We start from the raw sequence: 26,245 nt of genomic DNA, 5'->3' as shown, positions 1-26,245 counted from the left end.
TGGTAAATGGTAGTTCCGGCACAAGTTCCAGTGGATCATCTGTGCCACAGCATCATGTCTATGCTTGTAGTCAGTCTGTGCGATATTATTATTATTAGTAGTAGTAGTAGTAGTAGTAGTAGTAGTAGTAGTTGTAATACCATGTTTTCCCGAAAGTAAGACAGTGTCTTACTTTCTTTTTACCCCCAAAAGCCCCACTACGTCTTACTTTCAGGGTATGTCTTACATTGGAAAAAAATTGAAAGGGTCGCGTTCCCGAAGGCATCTCCCCAGAGTCCAGAAGGGCAGCCGCGGGACAGGAGCCTCATGAGCCCTTTTCCAAGTTCAACCTCAGGGCTCCAAGCGGCGTGCACGCGTGGAGCCGCAGACGCGTGTCGGGGAAGCATGTGTCTGGAGGGGAGGAGCCGCTCTGCGCAGTTGGGCAGCCCCACCTGCCTGCCGGAAAGGAGGCGGGCGAAGGAGGGCGCAGCTCCGGCCGCTCGCCTCGGAGCCGGTCGGCCTCGCTGGCCGCTTGCAGCTGAGCCTCGGCAGGACTCGGTTGCTGGGACGAGCGCCTTCGCTGCAAGCCGCCGCCCGCTCGGCTCGCTTCGGACCAGCACCGTCCTTCGCTTTGCCAAGCCGGGGAAGAGGCAGTGGCGCCGCGGTGAGGCAAAGGCGAGGGGCGCGCGGGGAGCTTGGAAGCGACGTCATCGGGCTCCCCCCCGGCAATACCCCCGTGTTTCCCCGAAAGTAAGACATATGACTTACTTTCGGGGTACGGCTTACATTAGCCGACCCCCCTGAAACCCCCGATACGTCTTACAATCGGGGGTGTCTTACTATCGGGGAAACAGGGTAGTAGTAGTAGTAGTAGTAGTAGTAGTAGTAGTATCATCCTCCTCCTCCTGATGGGGTCCGACCATAGCTAAATCCAGCATTCACCTACTTGTTATCCAACATCAGATCAGTTCAGAGTGAGACTGAGAGAACCTAAGATCTGCAGTGGGATTTTAGCACATAAACCAAACTGGCCCCATAAAATACAGCACATTTTAATGTCCTGCTCTATCTTGGCCACTGAGCTTTGTGCAATTAAGGTGCTAAAGTGACGTTGCTTTTTTTCTGCACACCCTGACGCCTCAAAAGGAAATGTTCGACCCTTTGCAAATGGTACTTTCAAGACTGGCATGTCTCCTCCTTATAACTCCTGGCCCTTTTTGTGTGTCATCCCACTCCCATTAGAAAAATAACAACACCCCGAAAGCTTAGCAACGGGTGAGATTTTTCACAACTCCCTTCCTAAAAACCTGCAGCCAAAGGCCCTTTGGGTGCGTTGTCTTCAGGAACTGGGGAATAGAATAATGAGAAATCCGGCTTGTATCTTCCCAAGGCAAAACCCCAAACCAAGATGGAAACACGCAATTTGACCTGAATTGTGGGTCATCTTTTTTCCCCCCAGATCGGACATTTATCGCCCGCCCTCCTGAGGACAGCACCGTCATTAAAGGGACGACAGCTATGCTTCAGTGTGAAGCTACTCACGACCCGAGGATCTCCATCAGGTGAGTTGTCTACTACACGGCGATTCTCAGTCACCCAAGTCCTTGTCAGGATTTACAACTTGAGGTAGTATTGTGAATAGTGGACAGTGCAGTCAGGCGGTAGGGAAAGCAAGTAGGATGCTTGGCTGCATAGCTAGAGGTATAACAAGCAGGAAGAGGGCAAATTATGATCCCGCTGTATAGAGCGCTGGTGAGACCCCATTTGGAATACTGTGTTCAGTTTTGGAGACCTCACCTACAAAAAGATATTGACAAAATTGAACGGGTCCAAAGACGGGCTACAAGAATGGTGGAAGGTCTTAAGGATAAAACGTATCAGGAAAGACTTCATGAACTCAATCTGTATAGTCTGGAGGACAGAAGGGAAAGGGGGGAAATGATTGAAACATTTAAATATGTTAAAGGGTTAAATAAGGTCCAGGAGGGAAGTGTTTTTAATAGGAAAGTGAACACAAGAACAAGGGAACACAATCTGAAGTTAGTTGGGGGAAAGATCAAAAGCAACATGAGAAAATATGATTTTACTGAAAGAGTAGTAGATCCTTGGAACAAACTTCCAGCAGACGTGGTTGGTAAATCCACAGTAACTGAATTTAAACGTGTCTGGGATAAACATATATCCATCCTAAGATAAAATACAGGAAATAGTATAAGGGCTGACTAGATGGACCATGAGGTCTTTTTCTGCCATCAGTCTTCTATGTTTCTATGATTCTATGTGAAAATGCTGTATTTATTGTAAAGTAGAAGGAATGCTGAGTCATGGTGCATCAGTAGAATGGGCTACGACCTGATTGGTCAACACTTGTATATATTGCCATGCACCTTTGCATAGGTGTGGTCTGCGGTGGGTCTGATGGTTGGTGATTATTGGTTCACTGGCCAGTATTTTGTGGTTAGTGGTGGTCTGTGATAGAGTCGTCTAGTGTAATAGTTTGAAATATAGTATAGAGTATACTATTTCCCAACTATTCCAGTCTGAAGTAGAAAGTCACACCCTTAATTCACATCAAGCTCTCTTTACTTTTCAGCTGCAACCATATGCATTATTTACAATGAGCTATGTTCCACTTCATGATTTCAATACAACGTCCTATGATTTACTGTCAAGGTTAACACAATATCAATAAAACTGCCTTGTCACGAGCCGGTCCTTAATGAGAATAAAACCCAAAGCAATTTAAGGGAATTGGTTTTGCAAATCGGTTCGAAAGGGGGGAGGGGGGAATCTTAGAAGCTTCGGATATTATTTTTTTCCCCTCCCCGAGAAAAACCACCCAGAACCAAAGCTTACACCAGACAAAAACGAATCTTTTAACTACCAAATTCTACGAGCAGGGAGTCAAAAGATTTCCCTCTGTGTTTTATACACAAGAATGAATATAGATATATCCAAATCTAACGCAGATGCTTCCATTCCCTTTAGAAAACATCAAACAGTGCCATTTGTCAAAAGAAAAAAGAGAGAGAGAGAGGAATAATGTGTAGACTTGACTAAAGAAGATGCTTTTTGTTCTCATAAACGCTGGTAGGATTCTGAGGACAAGTCCCACTATAAACGGTTTAAAGCAAGAATTCTATTCTACAAACTGTGACATGAAAAAATCACAGATAGGGGGGGGGACACGAGGCGAAACCCCCCCCCCCCCTCAACCCCTTGCAATCTTTTATCCAAGTCTAATCAAATCTTTATTGTGGTCGAAGACCAGCCTAAGAAGTGTAATTAACATTTACGCAGTATTTTTCGAGAGTGAAGATTTTTCACCTGTTGCCTAAGAAACCTTTGTAGCCGCTTTGAAAGGGAATATTCTAGGTTTGGCATAATAAATATTCTTCAGTATTCTACTTTAATCTCAGTCATTGAGACGCTTGCCCTTCGCAAATCAATAAATGTTGAAATTGCAGAAATTTTGTCATAGATACCATGACCGACTGACTGTATCTGCTTATGTTTCTGATATTTCTTAATATATTACTTATTGTATTTAACAACAGCATGTTCTAAGTTCCTTTATAATAATAATAATAATTATTATTATTATTATTATTATTTATTTATTTATTTATTTATTGGATTTGTATGCTGCCCCTCTCCGTAGACTCGGGCCGGCTAACAACAATAATAAAAACAACATGTACAATCCAATAATAAAAAACAACTAAAACCCCTATTATAAAACCAAACATACACACACACAAACATACCATGCATAACTTGTAATGGCCTAGGGGGAAGGGCTATCTCAACTCCCCCATGCCTGGCGGTATAAATGAGTCTTGAGTAGTTTACGAAAGATAGGGAGGGTGGGGGCAGTTCTAATCTCCGGGGGGAGTTGGTTCCAGAGGGCCGGGGCCGCCACAGAGAAGGCTCTTCCCCTGGGGCCCGCCAAACGTGTTTGAAATGAGTTATTTATTGCACAGTATTTGTTTGTTTTTTATTTATTTGTTTAGCCAAGTATGTATTGGCGATACACAAAGATATAATAATATTTATATACATGATACTAGGACATGGGACGGAAGGCACACTGGTGCACTTATGCACGCCCCTTACTGACTGCTTAGGAATTGGGAGAGGTCAACAGTGGATAGTCTTAAGGGTAAAATTTTAGGGTTAGGCGATGATAGAAACATAGAAGACTAATGGCAGAAAAAGACCTCCTGGTAAATCTAGTCTGCCCTTATACTATTTCCTATATTTTATCTTAGGATGGATATATGTTTATCCCAGGCATGTTTAAATTCAGTTCCTGTGGATTTACCAACCACGTCTGCTGGAAGTTTGTTCCAAGGATCTACTACTCTTTCAGTAAAATAATATTTTCTCAAGTTGCCTTTTATCTTTCCCCCAACTAACTTCAGATTGTGTCCCCTTGTTCTTGTGTTCACTTTCCAATTAAAAACACTTCCCTCCTGAGCCTTATTTAACCCTTTAACATATTTAAATGTTTTGATCATGTCCCCCCTTTTCCTTCCGTCCTCCAGACTCTACAGATTGAGTTCATGAAGTCTTTCCTGATACGTTTTATGCTTAAGACCTTCCACCATTCTTGTAGCCCGTCTTTGGACCCGTTCAATTTTGTCGATATCTTTTTGTAGGTGAGGTCTCCAGAACTGAACACAGTACTCCAAATGTGGTCTCACCAGCGCTCTATATAAGGGGATCACAATCTCCCTCTTCCTGCTTGTTATACCTCTAGCTATGCAGCCAAACATCCTACTTGCTTTTCCTACTGCCCGACCACACTGCTCACCCATTTTGAGACTGTCAGAAATCACGACCCCTAAATCCTTCTCTTCTGGAGTTTTTGCTAACACAGAACTGCCAATGCAATACTCAGATTGAGGATTCCTTTTCCCCAAGTGCATTATTTTACATTTGGAAACATTAAACTGCAGTTTCCATTGCTTTGACCGTTTATCTAGTAAAGCTAAATCATTTACCATATTACAGACCCCTCCAGGAATATCAACCCTATTGCACACTTTAGAGTCAGATTAGATTTTGCTAACACAGAACTGCCAATGCAATACTCAGATGGAGGATTCCTTTTCCCCAAGTGCATTATTTTACATTTGGAAACATTAAACTGCAGTTTCCATTGCTTTGACCATTTATCTAGTTGGGTTCCGATTGCCAGTGGTAGCTTTCTCCCCACAAAAGTAACCGAGGTATTTGTATCTGAGCTCTGTAAAGTAGGGTTGTATCCCTTATCACAATTTTTGTCAAACCGGACAAGGTTTTAATCACTGTTTATGTTGTTATTATTATATTACACTATTTTTAATACTGTACGCTGCCCAGAGTCTGCAAGGAGTTGGGCGGCTTAGAAGTCTAAAAAATTTAATGTTAATTTAATTTAATTTATGAGGGGTGTGGACTTCAACTCCCAGAATTCCCCAGCCATTCCCCAAACATGGATGACCAGGGCAGGGGTAGGCAAAGTTGGCTCTTCTATGACATATGGACTTCAACTCCCAGAATTCCTGAGCTAGCATGTATTGGCTCAGGAATTCTGGGAGTTGAAGTCCACAAGTCATAGAAGAGCCAATTTTGCTTACTGCTGGACTAGGGGATTCTGGGAGTTGAAGTCCACCCATCTTATATTATTTATCTCTGGTTTTGCCAGGTAATTTCAGCACATTCGTCATGTTTAACAAATTAGGCAGCTGACTTGAACTAATCTGATGTCCTGTGACCATTAGGTACACTTGGAAGAAGGATACTGTGGTCATCAATCCATCCAGCAGCTCCCGAATCACCATAGAGAAAGACGGCAGCCTCATCATTGGCCAAACGTGGTCAGGTGACATCGGCGACTACACCTGCGAAGTCAGCTCCTCGGGCGGGAATGATTCGCGGGTGGCCAGGATGGAAGTCATGTAAGTTTTCACGTAGCACATTGGGATGGGGAATGCGACGTGCGGAAGATCAGGCTGAAGTTAAAACCGACCCCTCTCCTAGAAGAATGAAATATTTCAGGAAATACAGTGGTACCTCTACCTAAGAACGCCTCTACTTACAAACCTCTCTAGATAAGAACCTCTTCTCAAGAACCATTTTCCACTTACAAGCCCGAGCCCCCGAAACTGTAACCGGAAAAGGCAGGGAGAAGCCTCCGTGGGGCCTCTCTAGGAATCTCCTGGGAGGAAACAGGGCCGGAAAAGGTGGGGAGAAGCCTCTGTGGGGCCTCTGTAGGAATCTCATGTGAGGAAACAGTGCCGGAAAAGCCAGGGAGCAGCCTCCGTGGGGCCTTTATAGGAATCACCTGAGAGGAAACAGGGCCAGAAAAGGAGGAGAGAAGCCTCCATGGTGCCTCTCTAGGAATCATTGATTGATTGATTGATTGATTGATTGATTGATTGATTGATTGATTGATTGATTGATATGCTGCCCTTCTCAAGGTGGCTCAGGGCGGCGTACAACATTATAAATGCAACAATATGTAAAGAAATATAAATTACTATAAAAATTATACAAATTACTAAAAAGTATTAAAAACCCCATATACAGTCATGCCCCTTCATCCAATTCAATCATACATAGCATGAGACAATCTCGTCTCTCACGGCCCTCCATGTTCACCTGCACAGGTAGGTCTTCAGAGCTTTACAAAGCATGAGTCTCCGGAGAGGGGCAGCATACAAATCTAATAAATTATTATTATTAGTAGTAGTAGTAGTATTATTAGTATTATTAGTATTATTAGTATTATTAGTATTATTAGTATTATTAGTATTATTAGTATTATTAGTATTATTAGTATTATTAGTATTATTAGTATTATTAGTATTATTAGTATTATTAGTATTATTAGTATTATTGTTGTTGTTATTGTTGTTATTATTATTACTACTACTACTATTATTTTTATTATTGTTGTTATTGTTATTACTGTTGTTGTTGTTGTTGTTATTATTATTATTATTATTATTATTATTATTATTATTATTATTATTATATCCTCGAGGTGCATTGACCAGAACTGTAGACATTCTTAGACACAAGAAAAATCTCAACTAACAGTTAATGCCTGTTTGAGGTTAGATAAAAGTCAACAGAACTCAAAGAAAGTTGGACGCTGTTTACGCCTCTGTAGGGATTCCAGGCTGATCCCTCTTTTAACTCCACCCACAGCTGCTCCTTCTCTTTTATAAAACTTGTGAAATGACAAGCAGTTTCTTCTCCCTTTGTTTCTTCCTTCGCTTTGACGTCTTCTTTTCTTTGAGTGTATGCCTCTCTCTGGAGGTTTTAATTTTGCTGGAGATTCATCACACATAAAGACTTTCAAAATCAATGGAACTAAATTGCCTGAATGGAATATTTTATGAGCGACTATAAAGTTGCACAGGAAAAGCTAGTTTACATAATAATACTAATAGTTCTCTCTGTTTAACGTTCGTCATTCCGCAAAGAGACAGGATTCTTTTTCTTCCCAGCTGGAGTCCAAATTATGACAGTTGTCTCTACTAACCACGACTAGTCTTATTTTTTTTAAATGTATGTCTAACGTTAATTAGATAAAATTTCCTCGAAAGGTTCTCGAAATGGCCAAAGAGAATTCTTAGCTCCATCATGTTCATAGCTTAGTTTGTACAAATGCATTCTCCACTCAGATGTCTGGTTGCGATCAGAGCTCTTGTTTAACCCTGCTGTTCTCCTCGGGTCAATCCTGACCCAAAACGAAATTTGAGATTTATTTATTTATTTATTGGATTTGTATGCCACCACTCTCCACAAACTCGGGGCGGCTAACAACAATGATAAAAAACAACATGAAACAATCCAATTTAATAAAACAACTAAAAACCTCTCTAGGAATCTCCTGGGAGGAAACAGGGCTGGAAAAAGTGGGGAGAAGCCTCCGTGGGGCCTCTCTAGGAATTTCCTGGGAGGAAACAGGGCCGGAAAAGGTGGGGAGAAGCCTCTGTGGGGCCTCTCTAGGAATCTCCTGGGAGGAAACAGGGTCAGAAAAGGTGGGGAGAAGCCTCCGTCAGGCCTCTCTAGGAATCTCCTGGGAGGAAACAGGGCCGGAAAAGGCGGGGAGAAGCCTCTGTGGGGCCTCTCTAGGAATTTCCTGGGAGGAAACAGGGCCGGAAAAGGTGGGGAGAAGCCTCTGTGGGGCCTCTCTAGGAATCTCCTGGGAGGAAACAGGGCCAGAAAAGGTGGGGAGAAGCCTCCGTCAGGCCTCTCTAGGAATCTCCAGGGAGGAACCAGGGCCTCCGCCCTCCCTGTGGTTTCTCCAATCGAATGCCTTATTTGCTTTTCCATTGATTCCTAAGGGGAAAAATGGCTTCTTCTTACCAACTTTTCTACTTAAGAACCTGGTCACGGAACGAATTAAGCTCGTCAGTAGAGGGACCACTGTATTGGGAAACTGCTCTCATGTCTCCCCTGGTCTATCCATGCGCAGTTCCTGCAACCGTTCTTTATATGTCTCAGCCTCAAGTCCTCTAATCAAACAAATGATTGCAAGTCAAGAACCGCCTGTATTAAACACGTCCTCTTAACGGTTCATTTTGGACCTACAGCCAGCCCCACAAAGGAAGCAGGCTTTGCAAAGGTGGCAAACATGAGTCTCTGTACATGACAACAATATTAAAAAGTTGCATGTGTGTGTGTGTGTGTGTTTTCCCTCCCCCTGCCAAGCAAAATGTATTTGCACCTGCCCAGAGTGCCGCATGTCGTGTTAAATTGCACGGCGAAATTGCAAGATGATTGGATCTTATTATTGCAGTTCACGAATCGATCAGAAAATGTACTTCTAACGAGCCAACCTTTCTCTAAAGATGCCCGGGTCCTTTGATCTCTTGAATAGCCAGCATTCCCTCCCCCAATACGTCAGATTTTTCCTTCTTAAGGGTTGCATTTGCCTATTTTTCTCCCTATTCAAACGTTGTCATGCAACTGAAAGGGACTTGAATTCATCGCTCCTTGGCTGAGTTTCTTCCATCTGAGCAACAAAAGCAGGTTTTGAAAGAATCAACATAGTTTTGTGGAACAGGACAGAGGAATTCCTTAGTGTGATCATTTCTAGAATCTACGTAAGAACATAAGACCCTAAGAAGAGCCCTGCTGAATCAGGCCAAAGCCCATGGAGTCCAGCATTCTGTGTCCCACAGTGGCCCACCAATTGTCCATGGGGATCTTGAGCAGAAAGAGAAGGCAAGACCCTCCCTTTCCCTTGACCCCCAACAAATGGGACCCAAGGGAACCCTGCCTGCCTCAACTCAAAGAGAGGGAGGAAGGAAGGGAGGGAGGAAGGAAGGGAGAAAGACAGAGTGAACCTAAGAAGAGCCCTGCTGAATCAGGCCAAAGCCCATGGAGTCCAGCATTCTGTGTCCCACAGTGGTCCCCCAATTGTCCATGGGGATCTTGAGCAGAAAGAGAAGGCAAGACCCTCCCTTTTCCTTGACCTCCAACAAATGGGACACAAGGGAACCCTGCCTGCCTCAACTCAAAGAGAGGGAGGAAGGGAGGGAGGGAGGGAGAAAGACAGAGAGAACCTAAGAACCTAAGAAGAGCCCTGCTGAATCAGGCCAAAGCCCATGGAGTCCAGCATTCTGTGTCACCCAGTGGCCCACCAATTGTCTTTGGAGATCTTGAGCAGAAAGAGAAGGCAAGACCCTCCCTTTCCCTTGACCCCCAACAAATGGGACCCAAGGGAACCCTGCCTGTCTCAACTCAAAGAGAGGGAGGGAGGGAGGGAGGGAGGGAGGGAGGGAGGGAGGGAGGGAGGGAGGGAGGAAGGAAGGAAGGAAGGAAGGAAGGAAGGAAAAATCCCCAAGAACTCAGGGTGGCTTACAACAATATAAAATTACCATATAAAATAACAAATAACCCTAAGAAGAAGTCAAGAAAAAATATAATTCCAAAACCCTAATTAACTCTCATAAGAAAGCAACTCACCAACCCACATACATACCATTCACGCAGTCATATTCATACAGGTGGCCAGGTTGGTGTTTTATTTATTTATTAGAGTTGAAAGGGACCTTGTAGGTCATCAAGTCCAACCCCCTGCTCAAGCAGGAAACCCTACACCATCCCAAGTGTTAATTTAGGGCCCCCAAGGCTGCCGGCATAGCCAGATCTTCGTGGCCTTCCAAAAAGCCAGCGGGGTGGGACATCGGGTAGGAGTTGATTCCAAAGAACCGGGGCGGCAACAGAGAAGGCTCTACTCCGAGGAGAGCCTTATACTCCGGTGCGTCTTATACTCTGAAAAATACGGTAAATCCTTTGAAAGAAAGCTTCGGAAAGCACAGGAGAGCATACCGAGCGGCTCTTTTTGAATTGTTAAAGCAGGCAGGGCCTTTCCTGGCTCACGCAGCTGCTGGCAAAGCGGTTCCCAGCTGGCCCTGCCTGTTTGGGCATCGACAGGCATTTGGCTTCCCTGTTTCCCAGATGCGGCTGCTTTAATGATCGCAAAAGGAGGTGCAGAGCGTACTGCAGGGGGGTTCAGCCTCAGTGAATTTAAGGCCTGTGGACTTCAACTCCCAGGATTCCTTTAGCCAGCATGTCCACAGGTCTTAAACGTTGCCAAGGTTGGAGACCTCCGGTGTGCTCCTGCGGTGTTCTGAAGAACCTCCTTCAAAGGATTGGCATGTGTAATTTGACATCTCCGGTGCCCATTTGAGAACATATAACAAGAAGTATAACAAGCAGGAAGAGGGAGATTGTGATCCTGCTATATAGAGCGCTGGTGAGACCACATTTGGAATACTGTGTCCAGTTCTGGAGACCTCACCTACAAAGAGAGATGGATAAAATTGAACGGGTCCAAAGAGGGGCTACAAGAATGGTGGAAGGTCTTCAGCATAAAACGTATCAGGAAAGACTTCATGAATTCAATCTGTATACTCTGGAGGACAGAAGGAAAAGGGGGGACATTTAAATATGTTAAAGGGTTAAAAAAGGTCCAGGAGGGAAGTGTTTTTAATAGGAAAGTGAACACAAGAACAAGAGGTCACAATCTGAAGTTAGTTGGGGGAAAGATCAAAAGCAGCATGAGAAAATATTATTTCACTGAAAGAGTAGTAGATCCTTGGAACAAACTTCCAGCAGACGTGGTTGGTAAATCCACAGTAACTGAATTTAAGCATGCCTGGGATAAACATATATCCATCCTAAGATAAAATACAGAAAATAGTATAAGGGCAGACTAGATGGACCATGAGGTCTTTTTCTGTCTTCAGTCTTCTATGTTTCTATGTTTCTATTTAGATAGAATAAAATAGAATATAATTCTTCATTGGCCAAGTGTGACTGGATACACAAGGAATTTGTCTTTGGTGAAGATGCTCTCAGTGTACATAAATATAGTTTATGTATGGTATGTTTGTGTTCTATGGTTTTTTAATGACAGGTTTTTTAGATGTTTTTTAAATGTTAGATTTGTTACATTGTTATGTTGTTACTATTCTTGTTGTGAGCCGCCCTGAGTCTGCGGAGAGGGGTGGCATACAAATCTAATTAATAATAATAATAATAATAATAATAATAATAATAATAATAATAGAGACATTTGTCAAGAATCAGAGTAGAATTGAGTAGAGGAAAGCAAAACAGAACAGAACAGAATTCTTCATTGGCCAAGTGTGATTGGACACACGAGGGATTTGTCTTTGGTGCATATGCTCTCAGTGTACATAAAAGAAAATATACACTTCTCAAGAATCATGAGGTACCACTCCTCAATGATGCAGCCCACACCCATAACTCAATGCCCAAGAAAGGTGAAAACAGCTTCCACTACCCTCCAAAGGCCCTCTGGAGGCTGAAAATGGCCTGTTTCCAAATTTTGGTGGGCCCAGTAGGCTCATGTTTCACCCTCCCCAGGCTCCAAAGGCTTCCCTGGAACTGGGGGAGTGTAAAAATGCCTTTTCCCATCCCCATGGTGGCTCTCTGGAAGCCAAAAATGCCCTCTCAGAGCCTCTGTGTGAGCCAAAAATCAGCTGGCCGGCACACACATGCATGTTGGAGCTGAGCTAGGGCAACAGCTCATGTGCCAGCAGATATGTGCCAGGCTCAAATTACAGAAAGACCTAAACAGACTAACAGAGTGGGCCCACACCAACAAAATGATGTTTAACATCAACAAGAGCAAAGTCCTTCACCTAGGCAGAAAAAACCCTGGATACACATACAACCTGGGAGAAACCCCTCTTAGCAGTAGCGACTGCGAAAGAGACCTCGGAGTCTTGGTGGACAATCAACTAAACATGAGCCAACAATGTGCAGCAGCAGCTAAAAAAGCCAACACAATCCTAAGCTGCATCAACAGGGGAATACACTCCAAGACCAGGGAAGTCTTAATACCACTCTACTACACACCTGGAGTACTGTATTCAGTTCTGGTCACCACACTTCAAAAGAGATATTGAAACTCTGGAGAAGGTGCAAAAAAGAGCAACCAAGATGATTAAAGGACTGGAAACCAAGACTTACGAAGAGAGACTGAGAGAACTGGGCATGGATAGCCTAGAGAAAAGGAGGGCCAGAGCGGACATGATAGCAGTCTACAAGTATACGAGGGGATGTCACAGAGAGGAGGGGATCACTTTATTCTCCAGGGCACCAGAGGGCCGGACGAGGAACAACGGCTGGAAGCTGACCATGGAGAGATTCAACATGGAGATAAGGAGGAACTTCCTGATGGTCAGAGCGATCAACCAATGGAACAACCTACCAGCGGACGTTGTGAACTCCAACACTCTGGACATTTTTAAGAGAAGATTGAACTGCCACTTGACTGGTGTGCTACAGGGTTCCTGCTTGGGCAGGGGGTTGAACTAGATGGCCTTCATGGTCCCTTTCAACTCTAACAATAAATAAATATGACTCCGCCTGCCACCTGTGGGCCCCCTGCCATAGGTTCGCCATCACTGCTATAGATGCTCCCAAAATATAGTCAACATGCAAACACAGCGAGAGCAACACAAAGAATAGACACAAAACACAAATGCTTGTACCATGTCAACCAAACTGGTTTCAATTTCCCCATCGATAAACGAGATTCAGTAAGAAACGGCTCTCGGTAATGCCTGCTAGCACAACTCTCAATGACACCCAGCGATTTTTCTTTAAAAAACCCTGTTGTGGATTCTACATATTTCTTCAGTCGCATTGACTGCTTGTACCATTTGCGCTCCTTTTATTTGCCACGCTTCATCTGAGTGAGAACAATTAAGAAGAAGTCAGGCAGAAAGCAGATTATCTTTTCCATACAATAGAGAAGCTCTCTCTCTCTCTCTCTCTCTCTTAGTAATTTCCAGCCTCTCTGGTGGGCTATTATGCAGGAGAGAAAAATTACTGCTGTATCCAAAATTACCTGCAGTGGTAGAAAAACACATGTGCGGGCTTCCACAGGGCGAAAGGAGGGGAGGGCTCTTCGTCTGAGGCCTTATGCCGAGTGCGCGGGGGGGAATGGCTTTCCTTGGGTTATTTGTACTTCTGAAAACATGTGTTCTGCGAACGAGACAGCTTCCCAAAATAAGAAGCTGGTCTTGAGCAGTACGGATAGGAAAGCAAGAGAACCTTTAACACGAATCCCAGCGACCAGTTAGGTCTCACAAAGTGGGCCTTCTCCGGGTCCCGCCAACTAAACAATGTCGTTTGGCGGGGCCCAGGGGAAGAGCCTTCTCTGTGGCGGCCCCGGCCCTCTGGAACCAACTCCCCCCCAGAGATTAGAACAGCACCCACCCTTCTTGCCTTTCATAAGCTTCTTAAAACCCACCTCTGTCGTCAGGCATGGGGGAACTGAGATATTCTTTCCTCCTAGGCTTCTACAATTTATGTATGGTATGTTTGTATGTATGATTGGTTCTTAAAATAAGGGTTTTTAGCTGTGTTACTATTGGATTGTCACATGTTGTTTTTACCACTGTTGTTAGCCGCCCCGAGTCTACGGAGAGGAGTGGCATACAAATCCAATAAATAAATAAATAACAAGGCAGGGTCAGGTTTTATTGAGAAACCACTGTGCTTCACGTAACGGTGGTTCTCAACCTTTCTAATGCCGCGACCCCTTAATACAGTTCCTCATGCTGTGGTGACCCCCAACCACAAGTCTAGCGCCAATTCTCCCAGCAGAGCTTTAAGCTGATTGGCAGGAAGGTCGGAGGGACATCCCCAGTGAAGGGCTACAAACACTTTTTAATATACAAGGCAGGGGAAGCTGTTTTTGCCCTCCGCAGGTATTAAATTATGAGCATGGGCACCCATGCATGCGCGATAGCCCATGCCCACACTCTTTTGGCACCTGAGGGAAAAAAGGTTCGCCATCACTGTGATAGAAACATAGAAACATAGAACATAGAAGATTGACGGCAGAAAAAGACCTCCTGGTCCATCTAGTCTGCCCTTATACTATTTCCTGTATTTTATCTTAGGGTGGATAAATGTTTATCCCAGGCATGTTTAAATTCAGTTCCTGTGGATTTATCAACCACGTCTGCTGGAAGTTTGTTCCAAGCATCTACTATTCTTTCAGTAAAACAATATTTTCTCACGTTACTTCTAATCTTTCCCCCAATACTCAGATTGAGGATTCCTTTTCCCCAAGTGCATTATTTTACATTTGGAAACATTAAACTGCAGTTTCCATTCCTTTAACCATTTATCTAGTAGAGCTAAATTCTTTGCCATATTACAGACGCCTCCAGGAATATTAACCCTGTTGCACACTTTAGAGTCATCGGCAAATAGACAAACCTTCCCTACAAAACCTTCCCCTATGTCACTCGCAAAGATATTAAAAAGAATAAGACCCAGAACAAACCCTTGTGGCACACCGCTTGTAACCAGGCTCTGCTCAGAATACTCGCCATTAACAACAACCCTCTGATATCAGCCAGCTGCAAATCCACCGAACTATCCAGGGATTAAGTCCAATCTTCACTAATTTATCTATCAGCTCTTTATGTGGAACTGTATCAAAGGCTTTGCTAAAGTCCAGATAGGTAATATCCACAGCACCACCTTCATCCAACACCTTTGTGACATAGTCAAAGAAATCAATGAGATTAGTCTGACATGATTTGTCCTCAGTAAAGCCATGCTGGTTTGGGTCTAATAAGTTATTGGTTTTTAGGTGCTGATTTATCCTCTTTTTGAGTAGAGTCTCCATCATTTTAAGTATAACTGATGTCAAGCTAACTGGCCTGTAGTTACTAGCTTCTTCTCTACTGCCCTTCTTGTGGATAGGCACAACACTGGCCATTCTCCAATCATCAGGAACATCTCCAGTTAACAGGGATTGGTTAAACAAATCAGTCAGGGGGGTAGCAATCACATATCTGAATTTATTTATTATTTATTTATTTATTTTGTCCAATACACAATGAGGGTTTTAGTGGGTATATATCTATATACACATAGTAAAATACATGATGAAGGTTATAGAGGAGATTACTCATAGTAAAATATATCTAAGAAATAATAGAAAAAAAGATATAGTAATAGAACATATCAATGAAAGAATAGAAGAGATATATGAATGGAAGAAAGGTATAGGAGATATAGGAGAGCAATAGGACAGGGGACGGAAGGCACTCTGGTGCACTTGTACTCGCCCCTTACTGACCTCTTAGGAATCTGGATAGGTCAACCGTGGATAATCTAAGGGTAAAGTGTTGGGGGTTTGGGGATGACACTATGGAGGCCGGTAATGAGTTCCACGCTTCGACAACTCGGTTACTGAAGTCATATTTTTTACAGTCAAGTTTGGAGCGGTTAACATTAAGTTTAAATCTGTTGTGTGCTCTTGTGTTGTTGTGGTTGAAGCTGAAGTAGTCGCTGACAGGCAGGACGTTGCAGCATTTGATCTTGTGGGCAATACTTAGATCTTGTTTAAGGCGTCTTAGTTCTAGGCTTTCTAGGCTTTCATAAACTTTAAGAACTCTGGGGTGGATGCCATCTGGACCCATTGCCTTATTCGTTTTTAATCGTTCATGTTCTTCTAAGACATCGGCCTCTGATGTCACTGGAGCTGAACCCCTACAGCTGGAAGCAATGCTATATCCACCTATAGACTTATGTTTTTTCCCCTAAAGGCAGGAAACCAAGATCAACCCAGCAGAGTTCATGACTGTAAAAGCAGCTCATTTTTTTCATTTTATTTTTTTCTTTACTCACTGTACTTGCAATCTTTCCTGTGCTTTAGTGCATGATACCAAAACATTTCTTCTCCTGAAATTAATAATAATGGTTAATATCCACTTCTGGGCTGGAATTGAGAGGCAGGACATTTTCTCGGTCTGGAATTCTCTCTCCTTTTTCCCATCAGTGTTCCTGGTGACAAATGTTTCTTACACGCCCCAATGATTTTACCTTTAAGGGATTAAGAAATGTGGGCCTGAACGGCTTCAGACAGTTACGGATTACAGTAGACACCAGTTCATTATTCTCGTGTTTTATGGCCTTTGAGATTAACACCATAGACTATTTAACTGAAAAGACCATTTAACATTTTGCCAGTATTACACACGGAATATAACTGAAGAAAGGACTTTTGCGATAATGTGACAGTTTAAAACCTACCGGGTTTTTCACTCCAACGCCTGCCATATGTGTTGGACCTTGAAGTCCCATTAATTCCAAGTCATCATGGTCCATATACTGTGAATTAGCGGGCAAGGGTTCATATTCTTCTAGATTAAGCTCTTCTAAGGTTGATATCTCCGCCAATCTAATACATTGACCTTAGAAGATCTAATCTATCAACCTTAGAAGAGCTTAATCTTTGCAAGAAGTCTTTCCTGGTTCATCAGGAAATTCTAAAATAGAATTTGACAAACTTGTCTCCTGCTTGAGGACCTTCAAGGTCCCTCTCATAGAAACGTAGAAGATTGACGGCAGGAAAAGACCTCATGGTCCATCTAGTCTGCCCTTATACTATTTCCTGTATTTTATCTTAGGATGGATCTATGTTTATCCCAGGCATGTTTAAATTCAGTTACTATAGATTGACCAACCACGTCTGCTGGAAGTTTGTTTCAAGCATCTACTACTCTTTCAGTAAAATAATATTTTCTCAGGTTGCTTCTGATCTTTCCCCCAACTAATCTCAGATTGTGCCCCCCTGTTCTTGGGTTCACTTTCCTATTAAAAACACTTCCCTCCTGAACCTTATTTAACCCTTTAACATAGTTAAATGTTTCGATCATGTCCCCCCTTTTCCTTCTGTCCTCCAGACTATACAGATGGAGTTCATGAAATCTTTCCTGATAAGTTTTATTTATTTTATTTATTTATTTATTTATTAGATTTGTATGCCGCCCCTCTCCGAAGACTCGGGGCGGCTAACAACAATATAAAAAGACAATGTAAACAAATCTAATATTAAAAACAATCTAAAAAACCCCAATTTAAAGAACCACTCATACATACAAGCATACCATGTATAAATTCTATAAGCCTAGGGGGAAGGGAAATTTCAATTCCCCCATGCCTGACGACAGAGGTGGGTTTTAAGGAGCTTGCGAAAGGCAAGGAGGGTGGGGGCAACTCTGATATCTTGGGGGAGCTGGTTCCAGAGGGTTGGGGCCGCCACAGAGGAGGCTCTCCTGGGTCTCGCCAAATGACATTGCTTAGTCGACGGGACCTGGAGAAGGCCAACTCTGTGGGACCTAACCGGTCGCTGGGATTTGTGCAGCAGAAGGCGGTCCCAGAGATATTCTGGTCCGATGCTTAAGACCTTCCACCATTTCTGTAGCCCAACTTTGGACCAATTCAGTTTGATCCATATCTTTGTAGGTGAGGTCTCCAGAACTGGACACAATATTATTCCAAATGGGGTCTCACCAGCGCTCTATACAGCGGGATCACAATCTCCTTCTTCCTGCTTGTTATGCCTCTAGCTATGCAGCCAAGCTCTCCACTGTGTTATTCTGTTATACACAAATATATGTAATACTTGAATTTATTTGAATTTAGGATTATTAGAAAAATGTTAGCTGGTGCCGTCTTCTTAAGGATCCAGCATGTTTTCCTAAACAACGTAGACGAGATTGATGTTGTACTTCAGGAGTCAAAGAATCTCTTTGCTTTTCCACTTTGAGATTTGAATTTGAAGTAGATAAAACCAAATCCCCATCGGGTTTTTTTTACCCACCGTGAAGAACCCTGTTACTAAGTCTGCTTAACAGAACATCCTCAAGTACCAGCGAAGAAACATGAAAAGCCACCTCTGCCTTGGTACCTAAACCAGCGAAAACCGGTTTGGCTTTCATGCAGTCACCATCACACATTTATTCGGCGCATCGGCAGCCTCTCTCCGCTAACAACCACCCTCTCGCTGTGCGTTTGTGTCTTTTGTTTTGCATAATTAGGCAGCTTGTTTGACAGATTTCACAGCTTTTCTGCAGAAATTCCACGCTCTTTGGAAGGAGGGCCAGCTGCAACTCAAACTGGGATTCGAGCGGTGTGAAATGGCTTCCAGTCGATGCAGGGGTCCTAAATTTACTGGGTTGTGTACAAAAAAAAAATGTTCCAGTTTTTGTGGCTGTTGATCTTGCTCTGGCATGTTTGTACAAGTACATCTCTGCCTTGGACTCCAGTTATGTTAGAAAACTGACAGCTAGGCTAGAAGGAGGGGTCAAGCGAGGACCTAGCTTGGAATCTTTGCACGGCTGCAAGAGTCATAACTTTCATCTCTCATATCTGGTCATTCCCAGGGAAAGGACAGCAATCCTTTCTACATGGAGCGACCTTTGAAACATAGAAACATAGAAACATAGAAACATAGAAACATAGAAACATAGAAACATAGAAACATAGAAACATAGAAACATAGAAACATAGAAACATAGAAACATAGAAACATAGAAACATAGAAACATAGAAACATAGAAACATAGAAACATAGAAACATAGAAACATAGAAACATAGAAACATAGAAACAAACATAGAAACATAGAAACATAGAAACATAGAAACATAGAAACATAGAAACATAGAAACATAGAAGATTGACAGCAGAAAAAGACCTCCTGGTCCATCTAGTCTGCCCTTATACTATTTCCTGTATTTTATTTTAGGATGGATATATGTTTATCCCAGGCATGTTTAAAATCAGTTCCTGTGGATTTACCCACCATGTCTGCTGGAAGTTTGTTCCAAGCATCTACGAAGAGTGTTCGGAAACTACAAATTGTGAAAAATAGTTATAGTTTATTATAGTTTATAGTTTATTAGATTTGTATGCCGCCCCTCTCCGAAGACTTGAGGCGGCTCGCAGCAGTAATACAATACATTACAAATCTAATAATAAAAAATTAAATCCATTTAAAAATAGATGGATGGATGGGTGGATGGGTGGATGGATGGATATGATAAAAGATAGATAGATGGATGTATGGGCAGGTGGGTAGGTGGGTGGATGGACAGACGAATGGATGGACATACAGACAAATAATCTGGAGGAGGTTCTTGCCAGATAGGTGTTAAGCAATAAAGTTACCGACTTTAGCTACTAACAAGTGTCACTGGCTGCTGGGTTGCTTGCCTCCGACAGATGTATCTGAAAGAACACAATGATCCGCATTTCTGGAAATTATTATTTGCATCCGGTAGCTGCCCCGTTATTCTAACAGCACTTAGAACGCCTGCAGAGGGCTTTCTATCGCTTCCGTTGCTGTTGAAAAGGTAATAGTTCTTTTCATTTGGAATTTAATAAACAGTCCGAAGCAGAACGTGTTGCCTTTCAGGGATCCCTTTCACCCACACAAATCTAATTTAGCTCTTCAGTTAAGGCCAAGGTTGCAAGGAACCATGTCTCTGGGGACGCCAAATTAAGCTCTCTTTTTTCCCCCACCCTCAGACACATAGGAAACGCAGAGCCCAGCTTTCTTAGCTCCGTTTTTAGCTCTTTTATAGCTCTGTTTTTAAAGCTGCGCCAAGCTTGGGATGCTTGTGTTTACGAAGATGGTCACACCGAGGTTTTGGATAGCTCTTAAGTACGCATCGGCTTCATCAAATATGAAAAGCAACAAGTGCAGATTTAAATTAAGGACATCAAGTGCAATTACTACGTTTTTCGTCGGAGTAGCGTGGGTCAGCAATAATTGATAATGAGAGGAGGCTTCTTCGGATGCACTCAGGGCGGAATTCTTGGGCGGGTTGCCCCTTCCTTGGATAAAGGAGATTAATCAAGGCGGGTTATCTGCGGAGATAACTTAAGGCCTCGAGACGAGATTCAGGCCACTGTTCCTGTGCACCGGCTGCCACGATTAAAAGAAAAGAAAGCAATCAATCAATCTTGGGGCTGTCTCCTCACTTCCTATGGCTCCTGCAAATCTAGAGCTACTGTTTGAGTTGGGTTGATTGCTTAGAGCAGTGAACGGGTCCAAAGACGGGCTACAAGAATGGTGGAAGGTCTTCAGCATAAAACGTATCAGGAAAGACTTCATGAACTCAGTCTGTCTAGTCTGGAGGACAGAAAGGAAAGGGGGGACATGATCGAAACATTTAAATATGTTAAAGGGTTAAATAAGGTTCAGGAGGGAAGTGTTTTTAATAGGAAAGTGAACACAAGAACAAGGGGACACAAGTTAGTTGGGGGAAAGATCAGAAGCAACGTGAGAAAATATTATTTCACTGAAAGAGTAGTAGAGCCTTGGAACAAACTTCCAGCAGACGTGGTTGGTAAATCCACAGGAACTGAATTTAAACATGCCTGGGATAAACATATATCCATTGTAAGATAAAATACAGGAAATAGTATAAGGGCAAACTAGATGGACCATGAGGTCTTTTTCTGCCGTCAGTCTTCTATGTTTCTATGGTGAACCTATGGCATGGGTGCCACAGGTGGCACACAGAGACATATCTGCAGGCACATGTGTCGTTGCCCTGCCTCAGCTCCAAGGTGCATGTGTGTGCCAGTCAGCTGATTTTTGGCTTGCATAGAGTCTCTGGGAGGGCATTTTTGGCTTCCAGAGAGCCTCCAGGGGGATAGGGGAGGGTGTTTTTTACCCTCCCCTGGTTCCAGGGAAGCCTTTGGAGACTGGGGAGGGCGAAACATAAGCCTACTGGGCCCATCAGAAGTTTGGAAACAAGCCTTTTCCAGCCTCCAGAGGGCCTCTGGGGGAAGAGGGAAGCTATTTTGGCCCTCCCCAGGCTTTGAGCCTGGGTGGCGCAGCAGGTAGAGGCCACTGAAGCTGACTGTAGATCTGTAGGTCAGCGGTTCAAATCTCATCACCGGCTCGAGGTTGACTCAGCCTTCCATCCTTCTGAGGTGGGTCAAATGAGGACCCGGATTGTGGGAGGCAATAGGCTGGCTCTGTTTTTAAAAAGTGCTATTGCTAACATGTTGTAAGCCGCACTGAGCCTAAGGAGAAGGGTGGCATAAAAAAAATTGAATGAAAATTGAATGGATAGATAGACAGACAGACAGACAGACAGACAGACAGACAGACAGACAGACAGACTGATAGATGATGGATGATGGATGGATAGATAGACAGACAGACAGACAGACAGACAGACAGACAGACAGACAGATGGTGGGATGGAGTGGGGTAGCAAAAATGGAGCTCCACCCCAGAACACCCAATTTGCACTGAAAGATGTTGAAACAAAATGCATAAGCCACACCCACAGTGTGGTAGTAAAAATTTGGGTAGCCCATCCCTGATCCTAAGATAAAACACAGGAAACAGTATAAGGGCAGACTAGATGGACCATGAGGTCTTTTCCTGCCGTCAATCTTCTATGTTTCTATCATGTGAATCAAACTGAACGTGAAGAATCTTCTTAGGATACTGCCTTCTGCCTTAGACTGAAGATTATTTGATGGTCTTTATTTGCGAAAAGCTCTCCTGGCGCTATTCAGGTGAAAACAATACAAATTCCCTTTCCTTTTCTTCCTCTGTCGGAGACGACAGGTGTATGCATGCTTAATCCCATCCCTGCATTTTTGGAAATCCTGTCTTAAGGGTATTATTTATTTCCCCTGTACTGTGTTCTATTTAATCTTTATTATATGGCATTTTCATTTGCTCCGCAGGAACGTTCCCTTAATCCCAATTATGTTATTACGGATCTACCAACCCTGAGCTTCACTGATGGCTGCCTTTAAAATGGTAGATCTCGACCACCATAAGTGAGATTCAAAACTCTCCCCAAATAGCCAGAAATGTTTTCTGCTTTCCCGAGTATTAACAGTTCTGATTTAAATCCTCACTGTTCCAAAACTTTGATTTGTCTGCTCATGTCATTTTACAGCGATTTAAAAACAAAATATCCCAATATAAACAATGTATGGACCAAGTTGCCTTCGTTACACACACACACACACACACACACAGCAACAAATTCAAATGTGAAAACAACGGGCCATTAGCTGCCTTAAGCATCAATAGGAGATTCTTCCCAATAAATCATAATTAGAAACCCAACTCGGCAGCGTTGCAATGTTACTTGACATGGTTATTATTCCTGTCCCCTTGTGACCATCTTGGCATCAGAGAAGGTCCTGCAACTTGGGTGTCCTCCTTGATCCACAGCTGACTTTGGAACATCATCTTTCAGCTGTGGCAAGGGGGGCGTTTGCCCAGGTTCGCCTGGTGCACCAGTTGCAGCCCCATTTGTACTGTCTACTCACAGTCACTCATTTATTTTATTTGTTTTGTTTTGTTTTGTTTTGTTTTGTTTTTTTTTTGTTTTGTTTTGTTTTGTTTTGTTTTGTTTTATTTTATTTTATTTTATTTTATTTTATTTTATTTTATTTTATTTTATTTTATTTTATTTTATTTTATTTTATTATTTGTCAAACAATTATAGGGTGATAATTTGTACATATAAAACATTAGGTAAGTAATGATAAAAAGTAGACAATAGGACAGGGACGGTAGGCACAATGGTGCACTTATGCACGCCCCTTACAGACCTCTTAGAAAGGACGAGAGGTCAATTGTAGATAGTCTAAGGTTAAAGGTTTTGGGCTTAGGAGTAGAAACCACAGAATCCGGGTAGTGCATTCCAGGCGTTGATTACTCTGTTGCAGAAGTCATATTTTTTGCAGTCAAGTTTGGAGCGGTTGACATTTAGTTTAAATCGATTTTGTGCTCGTGTGTTGTTGCGCTTGAAGGCGAAGTAGTCGGTAACAGGTAGGACATTTCGGTATATGACATTTCAGTATATATATATCTTCAAGTTGCCAAGGTTGGGAAACACTGTGTTTATTATGTTGTGAACCAACCCCGAGTCCTCGGAGAGGGGGCGGCATACAAATTCAATAAATAAATAAATCCTTCAGCTAGCCAAAGTTCTTTGTCAAATCTCTCCGTGTTGATCCACATCACAAGGAATAACAGGGGGTTTGTTTTCACAGAGAGCTGCCCCACCCGCCACAGAACCTGTTCGCCGCTCTGAATTCGTCCTTCAGCCGCAGCGTCATCCTCTCCTGGGTGAGACCCTTCGATGGAAACAGCCCAGTCCTCCACTACATCGTCGAAGTCTCGGAGAACAGTAAGTGACGCCCAAGGCCTCCCTTCACTCCCTTTGTTTACAATCCCACACTACTTACCAGAGCTTACAAAACTTTTGCCAGACCCATCCTCAAATACAGCTCATCTGTTTGGAACCCATATCGCATCTCAGACATTAACACCCTTGAAAATGTCCAAAGATACTTCACCAGAAGAGCCCTTCACTCCTCCACTCGAAACAGAATACCCTACGAGACTAGACTTTCAATCCTGGGCCTAGAAAGCCTTGAACTAAGACGCCTTAAACAAGATCTAAGTATTGCCCACAAGATCATATGCTGCAACGTCCTGCCTGTCGGCGACTACTTCAGCTTCAACCACAACAACACAAGAGCACACAACAGATTTAAACTTAATATTAACCGCTCCAAACTTGACTGTAAAAAATATGACTATATTGCTCTCCTATATCTCCTATACCTTTCTTCTATTCCTATATCTCTTCTTCTATTCTTCCATTGATATGTTCTATTACTATATCTTCTCTTCTATTATTTCTTAGATATATTTTAACGATGAGTATCTCCTCTATAACCTTCATCATGTATTTTACTATGTGTGTGTGTGTGTGTGTGTGTATATATATGTGTGTGTGTGTGTGTGTGTGTGTAGATTGTTCTGAGTTCGGGTTTTGCCCCACGTAATATTTTGAGTGTCTATGCGACATTTCGGTGAAATCACATTCATCATTATAAGCAGCATGAAGCTTATAACTTCAGCCTGATGATGGTGAATGTGATTTCACCGAAACACAAAATAAACAAACAAACAAACAAACAAACAAACAAATAAATAAATAAATAAATAAATAAATAAATAAATAAAATAAGTGCAGGCATGTGATAGAGGTAAAATCCCAACACTCCTTGTCGCTAGCTCAGCTGGTTGGGGTCTCTTAGAAGATGCAACCAGCCGTATTCAGATGCCACGGCAAGTTCCTAGTCCCTTCCTTGTGCCTTTCTTCTCAACCCACCCAGTTCCCTGTTGCTTGCCATACAGGCTTGGGATTAAATTTTCTTGCCCCTTTTGTGGCTTCTTTCAGAAATGAGTGAAAGGGAAGTGGAGGAGCGAGAAGCACTGATGGAAACATTGTTTGTGCATCTATCCAAGAAATCAAAGACCTCAATAGCATTCATCCTTTGGTGGTCCCGATGGGCCTGCCTAGGATTTAAAAGGGTATCTACTTTCACCTTAGAAACATAGAAACATAGAAGACTGACGGCAGAAAAAGACCGCATGATCCATCTAGTCTGCCCTTATACTATTTCCTGTATTTTATCTTAGGATGGATATATGTTTATCCCAGGCATGTTTAAATTCAGTTACTGTGGATTTATCTACCACGTCTGCTGGAAGTTTGTTCCAAGGATCTACTACTCTTTCAGTGAAATAATATTTTCTCATGTTGCTTTTGATCTTTCCCCCAACTAACTTCAGATTGTGTCCCCTTGTTCTTGGGTTCACTTTCCTATTAAAAACACTTCCCTCCTGAACCTTATTTAACCCTTTAACATATTTAAATGTTTCGATCATGTCCCCCCTTTTCCTTCTCTCCTCCAGACTATACAGATTGAGTTCATTAAGTCTTTCCTGATACGTTTTATGCTTAAGACCTTCCACCATTCTTGTAGCCCGTCTTTGGACACGTTCAATTTTATCAATATCTTTTTGTAGGTGAGGTCTCCAGAACTGAACAGAGTATTCCAAATGGGGTCTCACCAGCGCTCTATATAGCGGGATCATAATCTCCCTCTTCCTGCTTGTTATACCTCTAGCTATGCAGCCAAGCATCCTACTTGCTTTCCCTACCGCCTGACTGCACTCTTCACCCATTTTGAGACTGTCAGAAATCACGACCCCTAAATCCTTCTCTTCTGAAGTTTTTGCTAACACAAAACTGCCAATACAATACTCAGATGGAGGATTCCTTTTCCCCGAGTGCATTATTTTACATTTGGAAACATTAAACTGCAGTTTCCATTGCTTTGACCATTTATCTAGTAATTATCTTAGATCCCGAAGAAAGCAAAGCTCTCGAATCTTTGTGGTACTCCTGACTTCCCTTTCTAACAGCTACCACTGTCTGGTGCCTCAGTTGTTTAATTGTGTTTCTGACCAGCATCAGTGCCACTACATTATTCCGTGCGAAGATGGATAAAATTTAGCCGTTTTGAGTGGGTCAGACGCAATCCAGGCTACCAACCTTTGCTGGAATCTAACCGTCTGACTAAGACAGGATTGTCAACTGGAAAATGTAATAATTCACCTCTACAATTCAGTAAGAAGCTCAGCAGAGATTTGATAATATCCTACAAAAATTGCTTCGATAATCCGGGAGCGGATGAAGACAGTTGTATTTTTTTTTCCCCTGAACTCTTACACGCTGTCAGACAAAACCTACGATTTTATTTTGATAACATCATAATCTCCCAGCATATCTCGGTGCCCATCAAATACATGCGTCTTGCTTGCACTACCCGTGTTTCCCCGAAAGTAAGACAGTGTCTTACTTTCTTTTTACCCCCAAAAGCCCCACTATGTCTTACTTTCGGGGTATGTCTTATATTGGAAAAAATAAGACCCACCCGGCCAACCCACCTACCCGAACCCGCAACACCCGTGTCCAGTAAAAAGTAGTATTTTAAAAAATCTTCTTGAAAAATCTGGGTCTTCATTTTTACCCACCGGGGGGGACAAAGAGCCCGAAGCACCC

The 26,245-nt window shown here is 42.8% G+C and overlaps 1 protein-coding gene across 4 annotated transcripts in view; it reads left to right on the top strand.

Annotated features, from left to right (window-relative positions):
* SDK1 (sidekick cell adhesion molecule 1) overlaps window positions 1–26,245 on the top strand; it is a 601,127-nt gene that overhangs the window by 341,163 nt on the left and 233,719 nt on the right. For all 4 annotated transcript variants that reach the window (XM_070761314.1, XM_070761317.1, XM_070761313.1 and 1 more), the window contains exons 12-14: window positions 1,439–1,541; window positions 5,748–5,924; window positions 23,376–23,512. In XM_070761314.1, coding sequence (XP_070617415.1) covers window positions 1,439–1,541; window positions 5,748–5,924; window positions 23,376–23,512 — 417 coding nt within the window. The remainder of the gene's footprint in view (window positions 1–1,438; window positions 1,542–5,747; window positions 5,925–23,375; window positions 23,513–26,245) is intronic.

This window comes from Erythrolamprus reginae, chromosome 9 (genome assembly GCF_031021105.1).
Source record: "Erythrolamprus reginae isolate rEryReg1 chromosome 9, rEryReg1.hap1, whole genome shotgun sequence".
Lineage (NCBI taxonomy): Eukaryota > Metazoa > Chordata > Lepidosauria > Squamata > Dipsadidae > Erythrolamprus > Erythrolamprus reginae.
Note: the sequence above shows the minus strand (reverse complement) of the source record. Positions and strands in the feature narration are given on the sequence as shown.